A 20,932-nucleotide genomic window follows, 5' to 3' on the forward strand; every position below is an offset into this window, starting at 1 on the left:
AAACGGGCGTAACCGCCACCCACTTCCGCATAGAAGTCATAAAAGGATTTTGAATCTATAATAGCATCGACCACGCATGCAGAGGTGATAAGGGCTAGTCAGGTTTCCGAGTAGAATATTAGGACGCAATAATCAGTCACTTAGTCCACGATGCGTCAGAATTGTCCAATTGTAGAGCGAGGATAACAGTGAGGTATGCAACAAAAACTTCTCCCACTAGCTATTAGTTATGCGTCACACTCCACTGGCTTCGACCGGAAGTGAATCTGATGCTAATTTTGAGCATTGAGCGGTTGAGTAAAGGTCGTACGGATGGAATTTTCAAGCTGAAACCAGAATGTGAAGATGACAACAGCAGAGTTACGATGGGACTCGAACACAATTGCTTGAAAATACTTTTAGTTTTGTCGCTGTTACAATCCGTGATAGGTAAGTGGCTTTTTTAGGACTCAAACGATCTCCACAGTAGTTAATGTACTGCCCTTTAGCAGTATCCATTATAATAATTTACGTGCCATCCGACTTTGGGACGGTCGATTGCTTTAAGTTGCTTTTACACGCACGCTTCTCGTTCAGGAAGTTATACAAGATATTCACATGAATCGAGGAGTAGACATAAATCTGCTGGATACGATGTTTACATTAACGACTCAGTGACCCTAATAATTCCGTGTTCCCTAAATGTTCCAAGTCACTACCCATTTGTACGGCTATTCTATGAAACGACAATGGGATTCAAATGTATATACTTAATTAATGCTTGAATGAAACTAAAGACTTCTGTATGTTGTTGCTTGAGCGCTTTTGGCTGCCCGCCATGTCTTCATGTATTTCTAGCGTATCATCGTATAAGGTTAGCATTGATGTTTATTATTAGACTAAAGCGCGAAAGGGTAGCATTATGCTAATCCATGTTATCATTTAAGAAGTATGAAACCGGGGACCATGGGCTATCGGTAAACATTCAAAATTCAGTAACGAAACCAGTGATTATAGAATATTATGTTGTGACTTTGTAAGTTCGGGCATTATTTGCGTCTGCTGTTTACCATTCCGTGGTACAGCAATCTTCCCCTTTTCTATATTTATGCCACCACAACCAATTATACCCCCTTACCCCCCTCCCACCTCCCTCCCCACCCCTCCCCACAAATATTTTTTGTGGTTCTGAGGGAATGGGCCGTTTGGGTTTCAAAAAGTGGGCTTACACCACCCCTTCGCCATGTTTTAAGCCAAGTACCCCCCACCCCTGAACATGAAACACCCTGAGACAAAGTAGGAAAGAGGTAGGCCCGTAGTCAGGGGTGGGGGGGTGGGGGTTCGGAAGAACCACTTTTGACCCGCTCAAAATCCTGGCTAAGTGCCCGAAGGTATATTTTTACATACATGTGCGCTGCGTATTAACTTAACTCAGGGGCACATAAATAGGGGCAATCATCTGTATTATATGGATGTCACAGCGTTTCCTAGGATCAGGCTATTTTTAGACGCGCGCGCAGGAACGGGCCAATCGGCTCTTTTGACGTTGGTGCGCAAATTGCAGTTAGGAAGAATATATTTTTATCTATCATCCGTCGGTTTTGTTTGTTTACCAAAAGAATTGCAAGCTAGAATTCAAAGTGATAGGTAGGGTTGGATTCATATTATAGAAGAGACAACAAAAAGTCAAAGTACCGAAGAAAGAACATAGCTTTTTGTCTAAGACTGCGCGTGCAGTTGAGCTCAGCCAAAACGTCAACACAAAGGTTGAATCTGATTGGCTCACCGCGCGTCTAAAAGTAGCCTGATCCTAGGAAACACCTTTACACCTATATAGTACCAGAACATGGGAAAGTTGATTGCCCCTACTTATGAGCCCCTGCTTAACTTCTATCTTTGTTTCCTAGCCTGCAGTGACCAAGCCATTGGCCTAAGTAGCAGTGTAATTATCCCAGATTATAGATTCTCTGCCACCACACAGTACAACTCTGATTCCTATGCACCCTTTAGTGCAAGACTCAACGGCCCTGGTGCCTGGGCTCCGAGAACCAACGGGAATAGTAATGACTTTCTCCAGATTGATCTCGGTTCTGTACGTCTAATATGTGCGATAGCCACTCAAGGCCATCCAAACAATGAATGGACAACGCAGTACAAAGTTTCTCTTTCCCTGGATAATATTGTTTGGCAGATATTCCAGGAAGGTGGAACTGATAGGGTACGATGCAAGCTTTTTTTTCAGCCTAAATTGGTTTACACAATCATGAAACGTTCTTACTAATTGGTTTTAGCAATACCAGCAATTTCTCGGCCTCAATAAGGTAGTGTTTATAAAATACCCTATAAAGGGGGAAGGGAAGTTTTAGAGGGGGGATTGGGGGGGGGGGGGTTCGGAAGAAAATGGGCCTCTGAAAAATGGGTCCTTCTGAAATCCCGAGGGCTAGGCCACCGAAAAAAATACGATGAAGGAAGGAGGGGGCTGTGACGTTTAAGGTGTTCGACACTTATTTTTATCGCGAGAACAAGGGTAGTGGCGACTACGATTGCTCGAGGCTGATTTTTCGCTCTTTTTTACAGAATAGAAGCACGATAAAAAAACCTGCATTAAAATTAATATACGCCCAATTTGTTACTTTGCTAAACTTCCAGAATGCGTCAAGAAACATAGGATTACAGACCTTAAGGTTTTGGTTCTACCTTCCCCATTCCCCTTCTCTCTCCTTTGATGTTTCTGGGGTTTTTTTTATTCAGACCTTCACAGGTAATAGAGACACGAGCACACCAGTGAAGCACGTATTTAATAACCCTCCAGAGGCCAAGCTCATAAGATTCATCCCTAAGGGCTATAGCGGGTGGAAAGCTCTAAGGGTGGAGGTCTATGGCTTCCTCAAAGGTAAGCCAAAACACAAATGACACGAATGGACGGTTTGCATTGAGAGATCTTGATGTGGAAGTGACACTGCTTCTGATACGCGCAGTATCATTTTATTTTATAAACATTGCCACAAGCGATGCCACTATCTCAAGTCCTCATCATGAGCTGCGTAGCAGGCTGCTTGAGTTTTATCACAATCATATCAGAGCATACTGCTCTATACAACTGTCTCATTATTGTCGTCTTCGTTTCTTCTAGAGTGCGGTGGCTCGCTTGGCATCGAGGCTGGTTTAATTCCTAATGCACAAATGAAATCCTCATCCAATCAGGATGACTCCCACAGTGCGTCCGCTGGCCGTCTGTACGGCGGCTCATCTTGGTGTAGCGCCACCTCGTCCAGCTCGGAGTATCTGCAAGTGGACCTGGGGCGAGTGACGAAGATCACGGGCATAGCAACACAGGGATCCCCTACTGAGAACAAGTGGCTAACTAAATACACTGCTGCTTATAGTGACGATGGGAGACAATGGGCAAGGAATGGCGAGGTAGGACCCTCACCCCTTTACCTCTTAGTGACGATGGTAGACAATGGGCAAGGAATGGCGAGGTAGGACCCTCACCCCTTTACCTCTTAGTGACGATGGTAGACAATGGGCAAGGAATGGCGAGGTAGGACTCTCACCCCTTTACCTCTTAGTGACTATGGGAGACAATGCGCAAGGAATGGCGAGGTAGGACCCTCACCCCTTAACCTCTTAGTGACGATGGTAGACAATGGGCAAGGAATGGCGAGGTAGGACCCTCACCCCTTTACCTCTTAGTGACGATGGTAGACAATGGGCAAGGAATGGCGAGGTAGGACCCTCACCTCTTTACCTCTTAGTGACGATGGGAGACAATGGGCAAGGAATGGCGAGGTAGGACCCTCACCCCTTTACCTCTTAGTGACGATGGGAGACAATGGGCAAGGAATGGCGAGGTAGGACCCTCACCCCTTTACCTCTTTAAAATTTTTCTCGTGCCATAAAGTTAGCCCCTTTTGTCATACAAATTTTACATGAACCTATACATATGTTTTGAAAACAACAAAAAATTACATATTCTTTAAAGAAAAAACAACATCATTTTTTATATTTCATACCAATCTACAGGTCTTGTCTGGTAACACAGATGGTAACGGTTTGCGAGTGAACTGGTTTGCACAAGCTAAGGAGACTCGCTTTGTGCGGATTTATCCCGAGACCTGGAGTGTCGGGGTTTGCGTTAGAGTGGAACTGCTTGGATGTGTCTGTAAGTACAACTCGAGGAACATATAATCTCTTGCAAGAAATTCCATCCATCAAACTAAGAAGTATATCTGATAAGTGGCTATTTTGCTAGACTCACACATGATCCATTTTCTACGGCGCGGAAATTTATAAAATCTCATTAGAAAAACGTTATCAGTGTTGATCGAAGTAAAACACATCGACAGTGCTTTGTTATGTTTTACAGCGTGTGCGTCCCAAGCAATCGGAGTAAGCAGCAATAAGATTCCAGATAGCAGCCTCACAGCCTCCTCACAATACGACGGCACCACTCCACCCTCCAAAGGTCGACTGTATTCCCCTGGGGGGTCCTGGTGCGCAAGTTCCAGTGACAGCGCGCCATACCTGCAGGTGGACATGGGATCTCGTCACGTGATTTGTGGCGTGGCGACCCAGGGGGATGCATCCGCTGACCAGTGGGTACAGACGTATAAGTTAAATGGCTCTATTAGTGGCTCTTCTTGGCTGTCTTATCGAGAAAATACTCTAAACAAGGTGAGAAATGGGAAACTCAACAGAAGACACTGACAAAGGCTGCTCTTTACAAAAACAATCGCTGCCCATTTATCTCCATCCTTTTTACCTTCTGGCATATTTTCCCATGACTCTTTGGTCTTATATCTTTGTATTCTGCCTAGTCACTAACAAGTAATCGAAATGACGACTGCCATTATTTACAGGTCTTCGATGGAAATTACGACCGAGACTCCGTTGTGCAGAGTACACTGGACGAAGGTGACGTCATGAGATATGTGCGAGTGTCGCCCGTCACCCACCAAGGGAATCGAGTATGTCTACGGACGGAAGTTTACGCAGTACCTCAGGATACAGGTACTTGTCAAAATAAGGCTTGCCGAAATTTTAGATACTAGAAACATGCGTATTGTTAGATGATTATCCGAGAAGCGAAATACGCAATGTATAATTCACCATGCTGTACTGAAAGCAGCTATGTTAGGACAAAAAAATGACGGCGCAAAGCAGCGCAATGTATCATGGACTGTTCAAACTCTCAACCCAGTACTACATGATGTCTTCATTGAATGATGATGACATCATATTGGCATGATGTCTTCATTGAATTATCACGTTTGTGTGTGACTGCTTACAGTGTGCGCTCGGTCATCTGTTGGTGTTTCTGGTACGCTTCCTGACCACCGATTCACAGCGAGTAGTGAATACGACGTTCGTTACAAAGCGCCTCGAGGAAGACTTGGGGGATACCTAGGATGGGCACCAAAAACCACAGGAGGCGGGGAATGGCTGCAGATCGACCTCGGTTGTGTAAAGTTCGTCTGCGCGGTGGCCACTCAAGGCAATTCTGAGCCTAATGAGTACACAACTGGGTACAAGCTTTCTTTTTCCGTGGACAACCGGGGATGGGCGGAGTATCATGAGAATGGTGCGGCCAAGGTTTGTAGTCACTCGAGACAAGAATGCATTGTTGATTCCCATTTCCCATTGCATTTCTTGTTTTCTAGACATTCACCGGTAACACGGATCAAAATACAATAGTCACCAATACCCTCAGTAACCCGACCAGGGCCAAGCTCGTCAAGTTCTATCCCACTTTATATCAAAATCATCCTGTGCTTAGGGTTGAAGTCTTCGGAATTGCTAGTGGTAAGGGATATTTTTTATTTGTATTATTGTGTTAATTTGCAATTATTCAGGCTTCGGCATTGAAGAAGGCCAATCACGCCGCCATTTTATGCTCCCGCTCAATGCCGAGTCACACAAAGCATCCATTTCCACCGGCTTCAAGCGAGTAATCATCAATATAACGTTTCAAACTTCATTCGTAAATTGATATTTTGGCGTTTCCTCGTGAATGAGCCGTTGTATTTTTAGTAATAAACAATGGCAAAGTAGTTGTTGATGGACATTCTTCAAGCAAACATAGAAGTTGTTCATATTTAGTTTATCATAATTTATAATTGTAAATAGACATTTCAGTCCTTGCCGGCTGCCAAAGTATTTGTTTAATTAACCTACCCACCCACCTACCCTCAGAAGTGGCTTTGTTTGTTTTTTCTAGCTTGCAGTTCACCGTTAGGATTTGAGACTGGAGGTTTGTCCATTGACTCACACATGACGTCATCATCAAAAGTGGACGATTCCCACGGTCCGTCCGCTGGCCGTCTGTACGGCGGCTTATCCTGGTGTAGCGCCACGTCGTCCAGCTCGCAGTATCTGCAGGTGGACCTGGGGCGAGTGACGAAGATCACGGGCATAGCGACACAGGGATCCCCTACTGAGGATAAGTGGGTGACGCAGTATAGCTTGAAGTATACGTTGGGTGGCTCCCTGTGGTTGAGTTATAAGACAGAGCAGAATCAAGAGAAGGTTTGTTGTCGCTCTTGCGTTTGCGAATGATTGCACTCCATGGCCTTATGCATCGCATCACTTGAATACCAGAAACAAACAAATCTAGACGAAGTTATTTTTTCATAACCATTGTTTAGTCATACATTAACAAGGTAATACGAGATACAGCATACTCTACGATCGCTGTCCAAAAACCGCTATGCAGCTGAGAAAGGAATAAGCTAGGGGCGGCGGAAGGGGAGGGGCAGGGGGCGTCAGATAGATAGATATGGAAACTGGGGAGGGGAAGGGAGGGGGGAGGGTAGCGCCCCCCCACTTTTCTGAGCTGATGTTTCTTTATATATGAACGTTTTTTTTAATACAAAAGCGAGATCAATTTTACATTTAAATGATACATTATAATGGACATATGAGGTTTGTTTTCGGTTTGCAAAATGCAAATTATTCTGAGCATTGCTTTTTTTTCGAAAAGTCTAAAAATAATGCTAGTTTTGAGCGATTATTCCAGAAATTATGCATGATTGACTGGTACCTACCCGCGCTCTTATAAATAGCGCTTAAAAATTTGAAACCACCACTCACCCATTCCCTTGCAACCACCACCCACCCCTCCCCACACTTTTTGCCTCACACCTCTCCTTTTATGGGACCATCCTCGTTCCCAGGGTCCCAACCTCCCCTACCCCCAGGGGCAAGGAGGATATGAGAGGAAGACCCTGGGAACGAGGATGTTATTGGAACAATTCGCAGCCCCTGTACGCGCTGGATTTTGGATGAAAATCTTGGGAAACGAGCATTCTACCAAGTAATTATTTTTTTCCTCATTTTCAGATTTTGCCGGCCAACACCAACAAAGACGATCCTGTAGTCAACTGGCTATCTCTGCCCTTTGTCGCTTGGAGTGTGCGGATTTTTCCACTGGCCTGGAATACTGCAGTCTGCATGAGAATAGAGTTGTTTGGCTGCAGAGAATGTACGTATCGAGGGCCATTGGTGTTTCCAAATCCAGGCTTCCATCAGACGTCTTGTTTTCGCCTCGAGTGATTCTCTCTAGTCGCCCTCCGACACAGTTTCTATTTACCGCCGACGTCATTCCTTGCGGTCATTCAATCTTTCTAAAGATAAGGCTGGTAATCGAGCTTATCTTTGTTTGTCGTGAGGCAAAGACAAAAGCAAACACCCATGGTGACATAGTTCACATATAATGATCTCCACCCTTACATTCCAATGCAGAGTAACTTGAGCAAGGGGTCTTTCCTCACGTGTTGTGTTTGCCTCTAGTTCCAGTCCCTCGCATTCAACTGAGTCCAAGCAGTTTAAACCTCACAGCAACACCGGGGCAGTCACGTGATCTGATCTGTAAAGTAACGGGACAACCAGTACCTCGTCAAATCACGTGGTTTGCAAACGAGTCTGACGTCAATCATCTTTCAAGTGGTGTCACACAGCAAGGCAATACGCTAACGACAACACTATTATTCAATTACACGTCAGCTGAACATGTCCTTGATACGTACAGGTAACTAGCGGTCACGTGACTCATCACATGTGAACACCTTACGTGACTGGTCATAGGGTAGATTTTCAGCCTTTTTGTATAATTCCGCGATAAGGGAAGCGACTGACCGCAGCCTCAGGCTTTAGATACCACTTAAGTTATGACAAGTCTCATTTTAGTATTACAGACCTTTGACTGACGCTCTTGATAAATTCTATCTAATGAGTTTGTTTTTATGTTCTTAGCTGTTCTAGACCCGCTTCCGGAACTGGACCTGTTCCCTGTACCAGTCCTCCATATGCATGCGCGGCCGTTTACCAAGGTCTTGTCGTTTTCGGTTATGCCAGAGCCACGACCGTTGTCATGGTTACTCTAAGTAAGTATATGCATTTTGTAATGATTTCGTCGGATTTATTTCGACGGAGGCTTTATAGTGTCAGGTGTCTCTTATGCTTGTTTGATTTCGTTTTCAGCTTTTGACTACCATCTCAATATTCCACAGATTACCCAACACGACTAGCGGAACCCGTAGCTTCCAAACTAACAACAAGCTCCGCCACCATCACTTGGAACCAGCCCCCTCTCGGTCAAGGCCAAGGAATAGTGACATCATACGAGTTGCATTATGGGAACGCGTCTTTTAGCCAATCAGAGACGCTGCAGGGCTCTTCTCGTAGTCACGTGATTAGCGGTCTGCAAGTGTATAGTAATTACAGCGCCAAGATCCGCGCGATCAGCCGAGTAGGTATTGGGGCCTGGAGCGAATACCTTAAATTTACGACGGATTCCTCGCGTGAGTATCTTTAACTGGCTTGCTAATTTCCGCCTTCTATCTGTCCTGTACGTCCTATAATTTTTGTGCTTTTTTTTTGTTTCCTATAAAATCACTTGAAATAAAAAAAATTAATAACTAACTCGTGGGTCTTCCTTCAGTTCCTGGTGGTGCTCCAAGCCTCGTGTCCGTTGTCGCCATGACGTCAAAGAGTATGCAAGTCACGTGGAAAGTAAGTGACTATGATAAACCAGCCCTTGAAAAATATTTTGCCGCTTCTATCATCGATATATATTCGCAGCGCAGTCACAAATTTTATTTTTTTTCCAGCGCCCTTCACTTATAAATGGACCGTTGCTAGGTTACAAGATATCTTACACGCGCCTGCCAATCATGGAATGGGCGGAGAAAACTCTCCCGGGCCCGGTGACTAGTGACGTCATAGACGGTCTGGCCAAGTGGTCATCCTACAAGGTCCAAGTGCGTGTATATAACGACAAGGGGGACGGTCCCCTTAGCAACGAGCTGATTGTGCGCACCAAGGAGGACGGTGAGTTATTCAGTCTCGATTGCCGTTGATTGCAAGTAATTCATCCTCGGAAGCATTGGGTTTCTGTACAATAAATATAATACACACTTGGAAATTGCCAGTGGATATTTACGTCGCACCTTCCAGTTTTTGGCTTAAACGTTCAAACCACTTTAGCACATTACTCAAATGAGCTGACTTTTCACGGGAAATAAAGTGAAACAAACCTTCAGAGAGAATCTACTTCAATGAGATACTAAAAAGTCGCCAGAAAATAATTGTTATTTTGCTTTTACAGCTAGTCGCCTCCTGCCTCTAGTATTCTTTCAGTAATTGTGCCGCGTTAGCTGCATTGCGTCCTATAATTGTTCTTATATTCATGTATTTCCTCGCTAACCTGCAGCTCCGAGCCAACCACCAGGTTCAGTAAAGGTCATTGCCACGTCATCCAAAAGCGTGCGCATATCTTGGTCGCTACCGCCGCTGGACAGTATTCACGGTATCGTCAGAAGTTTTTTAATCGTATACAACAGAACAGACCGCTCAGCCCACTACTCGCAAAGAATCACGGGAAACTCCACGCTTTTCGCATCGTTTGACAGCCTTGCCATCTACACTGAGTACTCATTCCAGGTCCTCGCGGTCACGGTGGCAGATGGTCCGCTCAGCAGTCCCGAGACAGTACGCACCGCCCCTGATGGTAAGATGGACATAAGGGTTTTTTCAAGGGGAGCCCTGGTGGTGCAGTGGGCAGACCGTTTTTCTGTAGTGTGCCTGTATCCACTGGAATTATGGGTCCGATTCCCGGTTCCGAGTTGAGTTAGTTTAATCTTGCCTTCGCTCTGAGGGTTTTTTTCCGGGTTCTCCTATTTGCCTCCCTCCACAGAAAAAAAAAACAACAACAACAACAATTTCGATACTAAGCTGTGTTTCCTGGCCTGCCTGAGGCGCCTACCTACGCTTTCAACTCGACCACGCCCTATCTCTTTTTATCTTGCAAATTTATTTATTCTATTGTTTGTATTGTAGAATCGTGAAAAAACCCTAATATGTTTCTACACTTGCTATTACTAAACTTCATGTACTAAAACGTCACAATAACTTCCTTTTTTGGTGTTTCTCTCTTACCTTTCTCTGTTCTTATTTTTTTGTTTATGGCGTACTCTTTAATTTGTACTTTATTGTATGTTTCGGATTTATTAAAACACCAAAAACGTTACTGGCAAAGCCATCATCTTTTTGTCTTGATCACAAAGCCTTTTTCGCGTGTCAGTCATTTATTATGTCTTAACATGTTTCAGCGCCCACGGCACCACAAAACCTTCTGCTCTCTGTGACTGGCCCCACCTGTCCTACTCCCCCACGGGTTACACTCCAGTGGGACCCCCCTGCGGAGATAAATGACGCCAGAATCAAATACTACACGGTGACCCATCGCAACGCCGAACAGCCCGCCGCCAAGACTGTTAATGTCACTATGACGTCATACCCTATTACCGTCATGGGAGGGGTGCGGTATGCGTTCTCTGTGGTCGCTGTGACGGTACTGCCTGGACCTAGTACACCAACCAAGGCAGTAGATGTACCGGTGTATGGTAAGCTATGATACACAAAAAATATATAATATACAAAATTTTTATAGCGCCATTTCATTAAGCTCGATGGCTTCTATGGGATCACCTTTAAGGGAGAATTATGTCTGTCTAAGAACACCTGACTCTTCGTCATTGGAAAACCTAACACAAAATCATTTATTATCTTGACTGTGATCGCATTGGGGAGCTGAGAAAGGTTTCCATCTAAATAAAAGCGACGAGTAGGTTTTAAAAGTTTGCAAAAAACATCTGTCAGGTGTTAGTTCTACATTTACATTCTACAACCAATTGTAAAAAGAGGCCCGATTGTCAAACCCTAGTCCCAGCAAGAATTCCTGAAGCACATGTAACCCTCCTTTTTCCCAGACGTCTCTGAAAGACAACACTTTTTCTCTCACAGCCCCATGTTGCAGTCCGAGTAGTGTATTGACTCTTGAGCTCAATGCCACCACTTTCCAGCTTTCCTGGCCAGAGATCCCCAGGTCGTGCTCAAACGGGCCCATAACCAGTTACAAGGTCCGCCTTACGCTCGTCAAACAAGGACGCCAGGTGCGTACCGTCCGGGGCATCAGCTCTGAGATCGTGCGAGTGGTCCCAGGATCGCAGACGAGTGTCATTGTTAGCGGTTTACACGCATGCGCGGAGTACAGCATCTCCGTCCGCGGGAACACGTCAGCGGGAGGCGGGCCATTCTCGTCTCCTACCGCACTACAGACATCACGTGAGTGTGCAATCTAAATTATCGCGCGACTTCTTTTCGTTTTTGAAGTAGCCTTACGAATAAACCGCTGTATTTAGATAAACAATAAGTGATAAAAGGGTGATCGCATGAAAGTGCCTTTTTATATGATTTTAATCTTCTTTTTCAGCGCCTGGGGCTCCCCGCAGCCTCAAACTGATATCCGCCGATAAAAGGGAAGTCTGTTTAAAGTGGGTAATGCCGACAGACGAGAAGGTGGAAAAGTACTATGTGAGTATTGATGCTTGTTATACTCATAGCATTTACTAAAAGTGTTACTTTTACATCTCTACGTTTTACATCTCTATGTTTTGTGCATATAAAATTTATCTTAACTAGATGATGATCTACCAGATTTATCGTCATCTTGACTCACCTGGGTACTGCACACTGTATAAATCCCCATCCCCTTACCACGGTCACTGTATATTAGCGTTCAACGTTTGCTCTTAGTCATGTCGAGATATCTTTTTCTGACCAAGAATAAGATTTCACCGTGTCCAAACTAGACGATGGTTTTTTTTCAATATTCTGATTACTACCTATCTCTACGTTTTGTGCATATAAAATTTATCTTAACTAGATGATGATCTACAAGATTTATCGTCATCTTGACTCACCTGGGTACTGCACACTGTATAAATCCCCATCCCCTTACCACGGTCACTGTATATTAGCGTTCAACGTTTGCTCTTAGTCATGTCGAGATATCTTTTTCTGACCAAGAATAAGATTTCACCGTGTCCAAACTAGACGATGTTTTTTTTTCAATATTCTGATTACTACCTTGGCTACACAGAACAACAATCCCCCCCCCCCCCCCGCGGCCCCTGGCCTAGATTAGTTTTACATTTGCACTATTCTGGAAATGAGAAGAGCAATCGTAAAACTTATTCAGGCATCAGGATTTACTATCTACCTTTCTTGGTTTCCAAACTAGCGATAACCAATTGTTGTTATAGTTTTATCTTTTCCTGAGTTGTATGTAACCGGGCCCACATGTACTGATCACATTTTACTCATGTCATTTACAGATATCTTATTCTGGCCTCAAGACATACGACCCCTCATTCTCTGTGTCCAAACGCGCGGAGTTCAATGGCCCGTCGGTCAGCGGTTGTGTCCAGGGGCTCACGCCAGGCACGGTGTATGGTCTGACCGTGTCGGCGAAGACGGCATGTGGTCATGGGCCCGAGAGCAGCCGTGTCGCCGCGAGTACAGATATCGACGGTGAGTGTCAAGAAAAAATGAGTTTTGTCGTGTTATGTTGTGTCGTGTTATGCAATAACGTGTCGTGTCGTAACGACACAGTACGAAACAACACGGTACTACAGCATGTTCTGTATTCGACGCGATACAACACGGTCACGTTTTATGCCGTAGTTACGTGTTAATTTATTTAGTACCGTGTCTTGCAATATGTAACATCGTCGTGCCGTAGTACTGTGTGGTAGCCGCGTGTTAATGGTGTGTAATTGGTTCAAACTTTCTTTTATCCCCATTATTAAAATGCATTAAAGCATTGAATTTATCAGCTCCTAATAAATCTAATAAATGGTTCACCGTTCAGCTCCGCCGCAGCCCAGCGTGCCGCAGATTCAGGAAGTCGTCAGCTCAGATGGCGCGCCTAATATCACGCTTATACCCTCGTCAGACATCAACGGGCAAATCAGGTACAACAGCTATGATCCCTTATGACATCTAGGTCATATTCGCAACTACAACAAGGCTGAGCCAAAAAAATAAGCTGTTTTTACTTCGTAGGCTTTGCCATGACGCCTTGAGGGGCCAGGGCCCGTGCCCCCCCCCCCCCCCCCCCCCCAGTAATTTTTCTAAAATTATAAGGAAATGATCAGTTGGGACGTGGATGTCCACCCACCCCCTCCCCCCATAGTTTACTTAATGTCCCTTGTACCGTGTTCCCCTTTCCCCTCAGGTGTCCGTTACGGCCCTGGTTGGACATCCTTTCTGAGTCTTTTAAAGTAGACCGGGAAGCATTACAAGCCACATCGATGGCTTTTATTAATTAGTGGGAATGAGGTAGAAATGAGAGCTAAAATTCAAACATTTTTGTCTATTCTCTTTAGTATATATGAAATCATCGTGCACCAATCAGGGAGCGACCTTCCAGACGACTTTGCTCAACTTCTTACAAACTTCACTCGTGCCAAGTCGCAAGGTCTGCAATTCTACGTCACGGCCAACCTGAAAGAAATTTCCGAGCCCGCGATGAACTTTACAGTGGGCGATGCAAAGATGTATGGAGACTACCGAAATGTTCCCCTAGAGGGGGGTCTGGACTATAATGTGTACATCCGGGCTATTGCAGAAAGTCCATCAGTAAGTATTTGCTATCAGCTGTGATGTATTCTGAACTGTAGCAATTTGCCGTTTACACAATAATTACCGTATACCATGCGTAGCGTTATGTTTGCTGTCGTAAGTAGCAGGCGTATCAGTAAGTCGAGGTATAGTTTTTTTTACATACCCAACCCTATTGGAAAGAGGGAGCAATATTGTGTGCAGATATGTAGACTTATTTGACCTAGATTGGACCCACCCATTTAGACGAATAGACAGGATTTTTTGGGTAGGGTTGGGTAGGGTTGGGTAGGGTTGGGTAGGGTTGGGGGATGTGTAGTAACATATATTTTATGAAAAAAGTATAGTATTTGAGAATCCTTTGAATAAAAATGACACGACGCTGGCAAAAGAGGGGAGAAGCGAGTACCCTCTGCCCTTATAGCTACGCGCCTTCCCTGGTCCATGTTTAACAAAATCTTCCATGTGTGCCTTTTTCCCTAGAAATCCATGGCAGGAGATCCTTACAAGGTCGCCAAAATATCCGTTCTCGTCGCAGGTGGGTTTCTTTGGTTGCGATATCTTTTGTATCAGTTCCATGAGAAAGTTATACGAGCAACTATATCCAGTTTCGAATACACATGATACACTGAGACTTTCTGCACTATGTTGGCTTTCTCTAGGAGCCGGGACGCAGGAGCCGAGCCGAGAGGGCAAAGGCGGAGTCGTTGCCATGGCAGTGGGCGTCGTAGTTGGCTTGCTTGTTGTCATGGCAGCGCTACTAGTTGGGATCTTCATTTGGAGAAGGTGTGCGAACAATTATAACCTTTTTACTATCCGTGTTTTTTGAATATTTTTAAATGTTAAAACATTTTTACTTCAATGAGAACCCTGGCGGAACGCTGAAGGCATTCCGTCTGTTTGTTGTGTTCAGCGCCCAGCGCCATTTGTCCCTTGCAAGAGTTGGACGCAGGGGGGGGGGGGGGGGCGATTCCAATCGACAGTAAATAAGTGGCCCATTCTTACAGTGATTGCCTCTACACCCCTCTCCAACCCAGCGATAAAGCTAGAGGTAAAGCTTTTTGGTTTTATAGGCGGATCCCAAATAAAGGTCAAGAAAACCGGGCTGGGAAGTCTGAGGAAGATGGTGTGACTATGAGCAACCTAAGCGAGGCAAACAAGTCCTTCACGCCGAGTGACGAGGAGTTCGCCGAGAGCGGGACCCCTGTAGTGGTCAAGCCTGAAGGTAAACGGGGCTATTTCAAAAGGCAGTGCTACTTCATACGAGTGGAAGGCAAAGAATGCTCCTCAGACAGCCACCATACGACTCATGTTGGACCACAGAACACAGCTTAGATCGAGATGTTTTTTGTGGAGGGAGGAAAACTGGCAAAAGCTAGAACCAACTAATTCAACTCACGTCGAACCAGGAACCCGGTAGTGAGAGACACAGGCACTAGAGAGCGACCGGGAAACCTGTGGTTAGAGGCACAGGCACTACAGAGCGATGCTCTACCAACAGCGCCAGCAATGCTCCCTAGTTGTCTTTGTTATTCCCTTAATTGGTCGTTATAATAACACTGGGTCGATCCTATCCCCTGTTATATTCTTACTTTTGACAAATTTAAGATGACACGGTTTGCGTTTTTCCTCAGATAATGGAAACATCGAGGAGCCGTTGTACGAGAACACAGAGGGGCAGCCACGCCCTGTACCCATCAGCCAGTTCAGCGATCACGTCCATCGTCTCAAGGCCAAGGGCAGGTTCAAAGAGGAATTCCAGGTAGGGTAAAAGCAGGGAGCTATGGGCGAGGGACCATTGGGGAGGTGGCTGGGGTTTAGGGTTGGTTTGGGATGGGATGGGGTGAAGTCGTTAGGAAGAGAAGCTTCTAATAAAAATAACTTCTAAATAACAAGACCGATAATGTCACCATTATCATTACATTGTCATCATCGTCATTATTATCATCATCGTCATCATCATCGTCGTCATCATTATCACCATCATCATCGTCATGATATTATTTTTGTATTCCAGACTCTGCCGAGTGGTCAACAGTTCACATGGGAAGTGGCGCGAAGGCGAGATAACAAGAAAAGAAACCGCTATGCGAATATCATAGCATGTACGTGATGTCCCTGAGACTCAATGCACTTGAAAATTTTTATTAAAGTTGACCATATAATATCTTTATATTTCAGATGATCACTCTCGCGTCCGTCTCCGAGACAATCAGGAATCGGACTATATCAACGCATCTTATCTACACGTTAGTATATGACACAAGTGCATGATCCGTAATATTGAAAGCTTTTTTAATGCACTAGTACAGCAAGGCTACTAACTGTATTCAAGCCTCAGCAAAGGCCCAATAGAAAATGGGAGTTATTGTCCGACTTTAGTCCCATTGATGATGAAGATTTACAGACTGATTTGAAATAGCTTGGCAAAAGTGGGCTTGATAAAGGGCTACCATCCCTCTAGCCACGCGTCAATAGAAAAGGTTCGCACGGGCCTGTAATAAATTATCCCTATCCTTGTACACTCTTGGGATTTGGTAATGCTCAGTTATTCTTCTTTATACGTAGGGTTATGATGGGACACCAAGAGCGTATATTGCATCGCAAGGTAAAGAACATTATCCTTATTTCTGCTCTTACTCAGCTAGAGTACCCTCCTTCCTTGACCTGACCTGATTTTGTGTAACTTGTTTCAGGACCTCTGCCTGTTACCGTTGCCGACTTCTGGCAACTCGTCTGGCAAGAACAAGTAACGACCATCGTAATGCTCACAAACATAGTCGAAGTTGGCAAGGTTCGTAGAATAAACTACATACTTTTTTTAGTTAGACAGACTGTATTTTGTCGTTATAGTGTCCCATGCATAGTTAAGGTAGTCTATACGTCATTTCCTTTGTTCCAGACCAAGTGCCATAGGTACTGGCCGGAGGGAAAAGCTCGACATGGCGAGTTTGACATCAGTCTCCACCGCGAGGAAGTCTTTGCTGATTACGTTGTGCGGACATTTATTATCAAGAAGGTTGGCATTGAGAGCAGAATTTACTAATTTAATCCTCCTTACTCCTTCTAGAGCATAGGTCCTCTGCCAGTTTCATCCAGCGGTCTCATCGATAGAAGCTTTTAAAGCAGTCATGTCATTCCTTTAGTCCCCCAGGTTCTAATAAGTAAATTAATATTGAGTTATCCCATTCCCTTTAGGACGAGGGACAGAGCCGGCAGGTGGTCCAGTTCCAGTACACCTCGTGGCCAGACAAGGGCGTGCCCCGACACGCGACCTCGGTCCTAGGCTTCCGTCGAAAGGTTCGCGCGCATTACACGTCACGCAACGGCCAGGTCCCCATGCTGGTTCACTGCAGGTGATTGGCATATTTTTGAATACTTCCTGTGGAAGGTATCTATTTTCTTATTATCCGACTGGCGTGACGCGGGCTTTAGTTGGTTATGAGACCCAATGCAAATGAGATATTCATCTCAGAAGCGAAATAAAAACGACAACGGCACAAAAGCAAGGCAGCGGTGTTACACAAGTGGGACCGACGGACTTTAACTCAGAACGGTTGCAGAAAATGGATTGATACCTTAATGGTGCATGCCCGTTTTTTTTTTTTCTGTTCCCGTCTTTTTTCTCATTAAGTTCTACCATGGCTCCTGGCTCTTATTATGTCTTGTTTTCAGTATTAAATGGTTACTGTTGTGCGTTGCAGTGCTGGCGTTGGTAGGACCGGTGCTTTTATTGCAATCGACGCCATGTTAGAACGCGCAAAGAAAGAAAAAACCGTGGATATCCACAACTATGTGAACGTTATGAGAAACAACAGGTGTACCATGATACAAACAGAGGTGAGTGAAAACAGGGAACTGATGCAATCGCAATCGACGCCATGTTAGAACGCGCAAAGAAAGAAAAATCCGTGGATATCCACAACTATGTAAACGTGATAAGAAACAACAGATGTACCATGATACAAACAGAGGTGAGTGAGAACAGGGAACTTACAAACAAGGGCGAAAGTAAGGTAACGGAGCTCTTTGTCCACCCCCTCCACCACAAGCTGTGTCCAAACAGATGTACCATGATACAGACAGAGGTGAGTGAAAACAGGGAACTTACACACAAGGGCAAAGGTAAGGTAACGGAGATCTCTGTCACCCCCTTCCCTACAAGCCGTGAAAAGAGAAGTGGAAGGGCCCGAATGACTAGGGCCCAAGAATTCATACGAATGTCTCTTTACACTGCCATGGTTTATTCTACTTGCAATTCGCCACCAAAATTAATTCCCATGCCAAAGCCCGAATGTTGATCTCTGCTAATGGCTTTTTTTTGGACTAAAATACCTACCTTAAAAAGGTGGCTTGTTTGGGAGAGATGATACTCTATCGTGATCCGGTTCAAGCTAAACGTCCTTATTCTTCACCACAGGACCAGTACGCTTTTGTACACTTTGCCGTACTCGAGGCGCTCACATGTGGGAACACAGAAATCGAGGCAGGGAACCTACAAATTGCCATGCGCAAACGAGCGGCTGTCAAGCCTACACAGAATCTGTCAGGATATGCTCTGGAATATCAGGTAACATATTGTCTCCAAACTAAACGACATACCATAGTTTTCGGTTATTTAGAAATCTGACGAAACTGTCGTCTAGTGGTCCTCGACCGTCGGGCTCTGCTTAGCGTGCGTCTATAACTTTCCCATTTGTTTCTTAGCGTCTGTTGGCGGTTAGCTCTCAAATCGAGGATGAAAACAGCAAAGTCGGTCGCGCAGACTACAACATAAAAAAGAACAGATATCCCTCTGTCGTCCCATGTAAGTCAGTCAATTATATATTTAAAAGTATATTTATGATTCGGGAAGCACCAACACTCAGAGCTACTCAGAGCCTTCAAACTACTACTATATATCTATAAGCATTGATTAAAACCTGCGGAACGCTTTGACAAGGATATTGTAACAAGATATCACTAACATTAACATAACCACAAGTAACATTTCTTCACGTCCTCTTCGTCATTCAATATTGTTATCATCCATATTTATGATTCGGGAAGCACCAACACTCAAAGCAACCTTCAAACTACTACAGAAATAAAACCATCCTACAACCATAACAGCAACAACAACTATGATAGCAACTGCAACAACCAAAACAGCAGCATTCGGCACTATCATCTGTTATAACAATGACAACTACCATTGACAGCAGCAATAAAAACAACAACAGCAGAAATAGAGGTAAACTGAGCCAATTATAACATTATTATGATATGAAAATATCACACACTGGCCTTAGCGTATCTAAATATTGAGATCTGATTGCAGTGGATAGCAGTCGTGTCGTTCTATCAGTTGACGGGGGAGACTACATTAACGCCTCATTTGCAGATGTAAGTATTCAAATTTTTGAATGTGTTTTTATTCGTTCTGTGTTTTCGGCACATGAGTCATCTTATCTTTGAAACGTCTATCTCAGGCATTTAGAAAGCGCAACGCGTTCATCCTGACCCAGGCCCCTCTCGAACACACAATGGCCGAGTTCTGGCACATGATTTGCCAGTACAAGATCGGCACCATCGTCATGCTGAACAACTTGCAGGAAGATACTCTGGTAAGCGAAACAACATTATTAGAAAATACCAGTCCACTCCCAAGGCGCAAGGTTGCCCTGCTTCACCAGCGAGAGAGCAACAATAAACACTTTACCTGCGAAAATTTCATTTATCCCTTTTGATGGAAAATAGTATTACCATATAACGCTCTGTGAAATGTCGTAGTCGTAGCCCACTATGACAATCTATTACTTTATTTCAAAGACGTATCCCCAGTACTGGCCTTCAAAAGGAAGCGAGACTTACGATCACCTGAATGTTCGCCTAATGTCACGTGAGAAGCAAGGCAAGCTCATCTCGCGAAAGCTGGCCATCGGTCAGAAGGTTAGTATGCAAGTCTCGACCAAGTATACTTATTACTAGTCACATGAATGCCCTCTAATACCCTTGAATATATGCCCGCTTTCTTTAATATCCTATTACCCATAATGGCTCACTGTTATGGTTTATTGCACTCAAAAGTATCTGTTCTCATCCAAAGGGCGTTGAAGGTGAACACGAGGTCGTCCACATACAACATATCGAGTGGCCAGACAAGTGCGCACCTGTCAATCACCAGAGTGTACTCGACCTGGTGAGCTGGGTACAACTGTCCCAGCAGCAATGCGGTGACAAAGCCATTGTTGTACAGTGCAGGTACGGAACCTATTATTGAAAGGGGTGGAGGTAGGATTGGACAGACATCTGCCAATAAAAACACGTAATTTGTTCCATGTGTATTCGCAGTAATGGCGTCGGCCGTAGCGGCACGTTCTGTGCGATCTATTCGTTGCTGGAGCGCATTAAAGCGGAGCAAGTTGTTGACGTCTTCCAGACAGTCAAGGTCCTTCGGCTGGGAAGGCCTGGGGCGGTGGAGACATTGGTAAGTCACGTGATTGCCCGTCTATCGTCGAGTATCAAATACAAGCAGGCGTCTGTTATAGTTTTATTAGTGGTTACTCATGGATAGTTTAGTGGATCCGTTATGAATCGTCGCTTATGGGATGAAGCAGATCCGCGGACAAAAAAAAAAGAAGTCAGGATTATTGAATATATGGTCTCAAGCTAAAAAAAATATATACTGCCAAGAAACATCCAAAGATCCCACCCTCAAATTTGTTTTTTTCTTTTGCAGACTCAGTACATCTACTGCTACCAGATGGTCCAGCGATACCTTGACTCGTTCAGTGATTACGCAAACTTTAGCGAGGTTTAAAAAGACTCGCTGTCACACATCACGCCAGATATAGAGAAAGAAGAAAGTGCTACAAACAAAGAGAACTATATTTTATAGCAGAAACATTTTGCATACTAAATTAGAGTTTATATAGATTTTATATAATCTTCTGATAAAGAAACATTTTTTTAGCTTGTTGCCTATAACTTTTTTTTTGGGGGGGGG

General features: G+C 44.5%; 1 protein-coding gene across 2 annotated transcripts; it reads left to right on the top strand.

Moving 5' to 3' along the window:
- The first annotated feature begins 254 nt into the window (after window positions 1-254).
- On the top strand, window positions 255-20,898 carry LOC5507528 (receptor-type tyrosine-protein phosphatase T). 2 transcript variants are annotated; one of them, XM_048728043.1, is made up of 42 exons: window positions 255-429; window positions 1,887-2,197; window positions 2,731-2,872; window positions 3,113-3,399; window positions 4,006-4,144; window positions 4,349-4,656; window positions 4,842-4,992; window positions 5,273-5,574; window positions 5,643-5,784; window positions 6,200-6,507; window positions 7,321-7,462; window positions 7,771-8,008; window positions 8,233-8,363; window positions 8,490-8,780; window positions 8,921-8,991; window positions 9,090-9,309; window positions 9,692-9,988; window positions 10,590-10,883; window positions 11,284-11,604; window positions 11,753-11,853; window positions 12,657-12,852; window positions 13,193-13,295; window positions 13,710-13,962; window positions 14,428-14,482; window positions 14,607-14,730; window positions 15,018-15,169; window positions 15,579-15,706; window positions 15,962-16,049; window positions 16,126-16,193; window positions 16,513-16,552; window positions 16,641-16,738; window positions 16,847-16,963; window positions 17,143-17,300; window positions 17,649-17,784; window positions 18,365-18,514; window positions 18,652-18,751; window positions 19,265-19,329; window positions 19,416-19,550; window positions 19,756-19,875; window positions 20,033-20,187; window positions 20,278-20,413; window positions 20,666-20,898. In XM_048728043.1, the coding sequence occupies exons 1-42, from the start codon at window positions 270-272 to the stop codon at window positions 20,744-20,746; spliced, it is 7,014 nt and encodes a 2,337-aa protein (XP_048584000.1). In that variant the 5' UTR covers window positions 255-269; the 3' UTR covers window positions 20,747-20,898. The 2 variants fall into 2 exon arrangements, with proteins under 2 accessions (XP_048584000.1, XP_048584003.1); XM_048728046.1 differs by lacking the exons at window positions 255-429; window positions 1,887-2,197; window positions 2,731-2,872; window positions 3,113-3,399 and adding an exon at window positions 3,694-3,833.
- The last annotated feature ends 34 nt before the right edge of the window (window positions 20,899-20,932 follow it).

The sequence above is a fragment of the Nematostella vectensis genome, chromosome 1 (genome assembly GCF_932526225.1).
Source record: "Nematostella vectensis chromosome 1, jaNemVect1.1, whole genome shotgun sequence".
Taxonomy (NCBI): Eukaryota; Metazoa; Cnidaria; class Anthozoa; order Actiniaria; family Edwardsiidae; genus Nematostella; species Nematostella vectensis.

What these genes read in the sequence shown, in the direction of transcription:
- LOC5507528 (XM_048728043.1), top strand. Translation starts at nt 270, where the DNA reads ATGCTAATTTTGAGCATTGAGCGGTTGAGTAAAGGTCGTACGGATGGA. An exon ending in AGGAAGGTGGAACTGATAGG is followed by an intron (nt 2,198 to 2,730) that starts GTACGATGCAAG and finishes TTTTTTATTCAG; the next exon opens with ACCTTCACAGGTAATAGAGA. An exon ending in GCCATTGTTGTACAGTGCAG is followed by an intron (nt 20,188 to 20,277) that starts GTACGGAACCTA and finishes GTGTATTCGCAG; the next exon opens with TAATGGCGTCGGCCGTAGCG.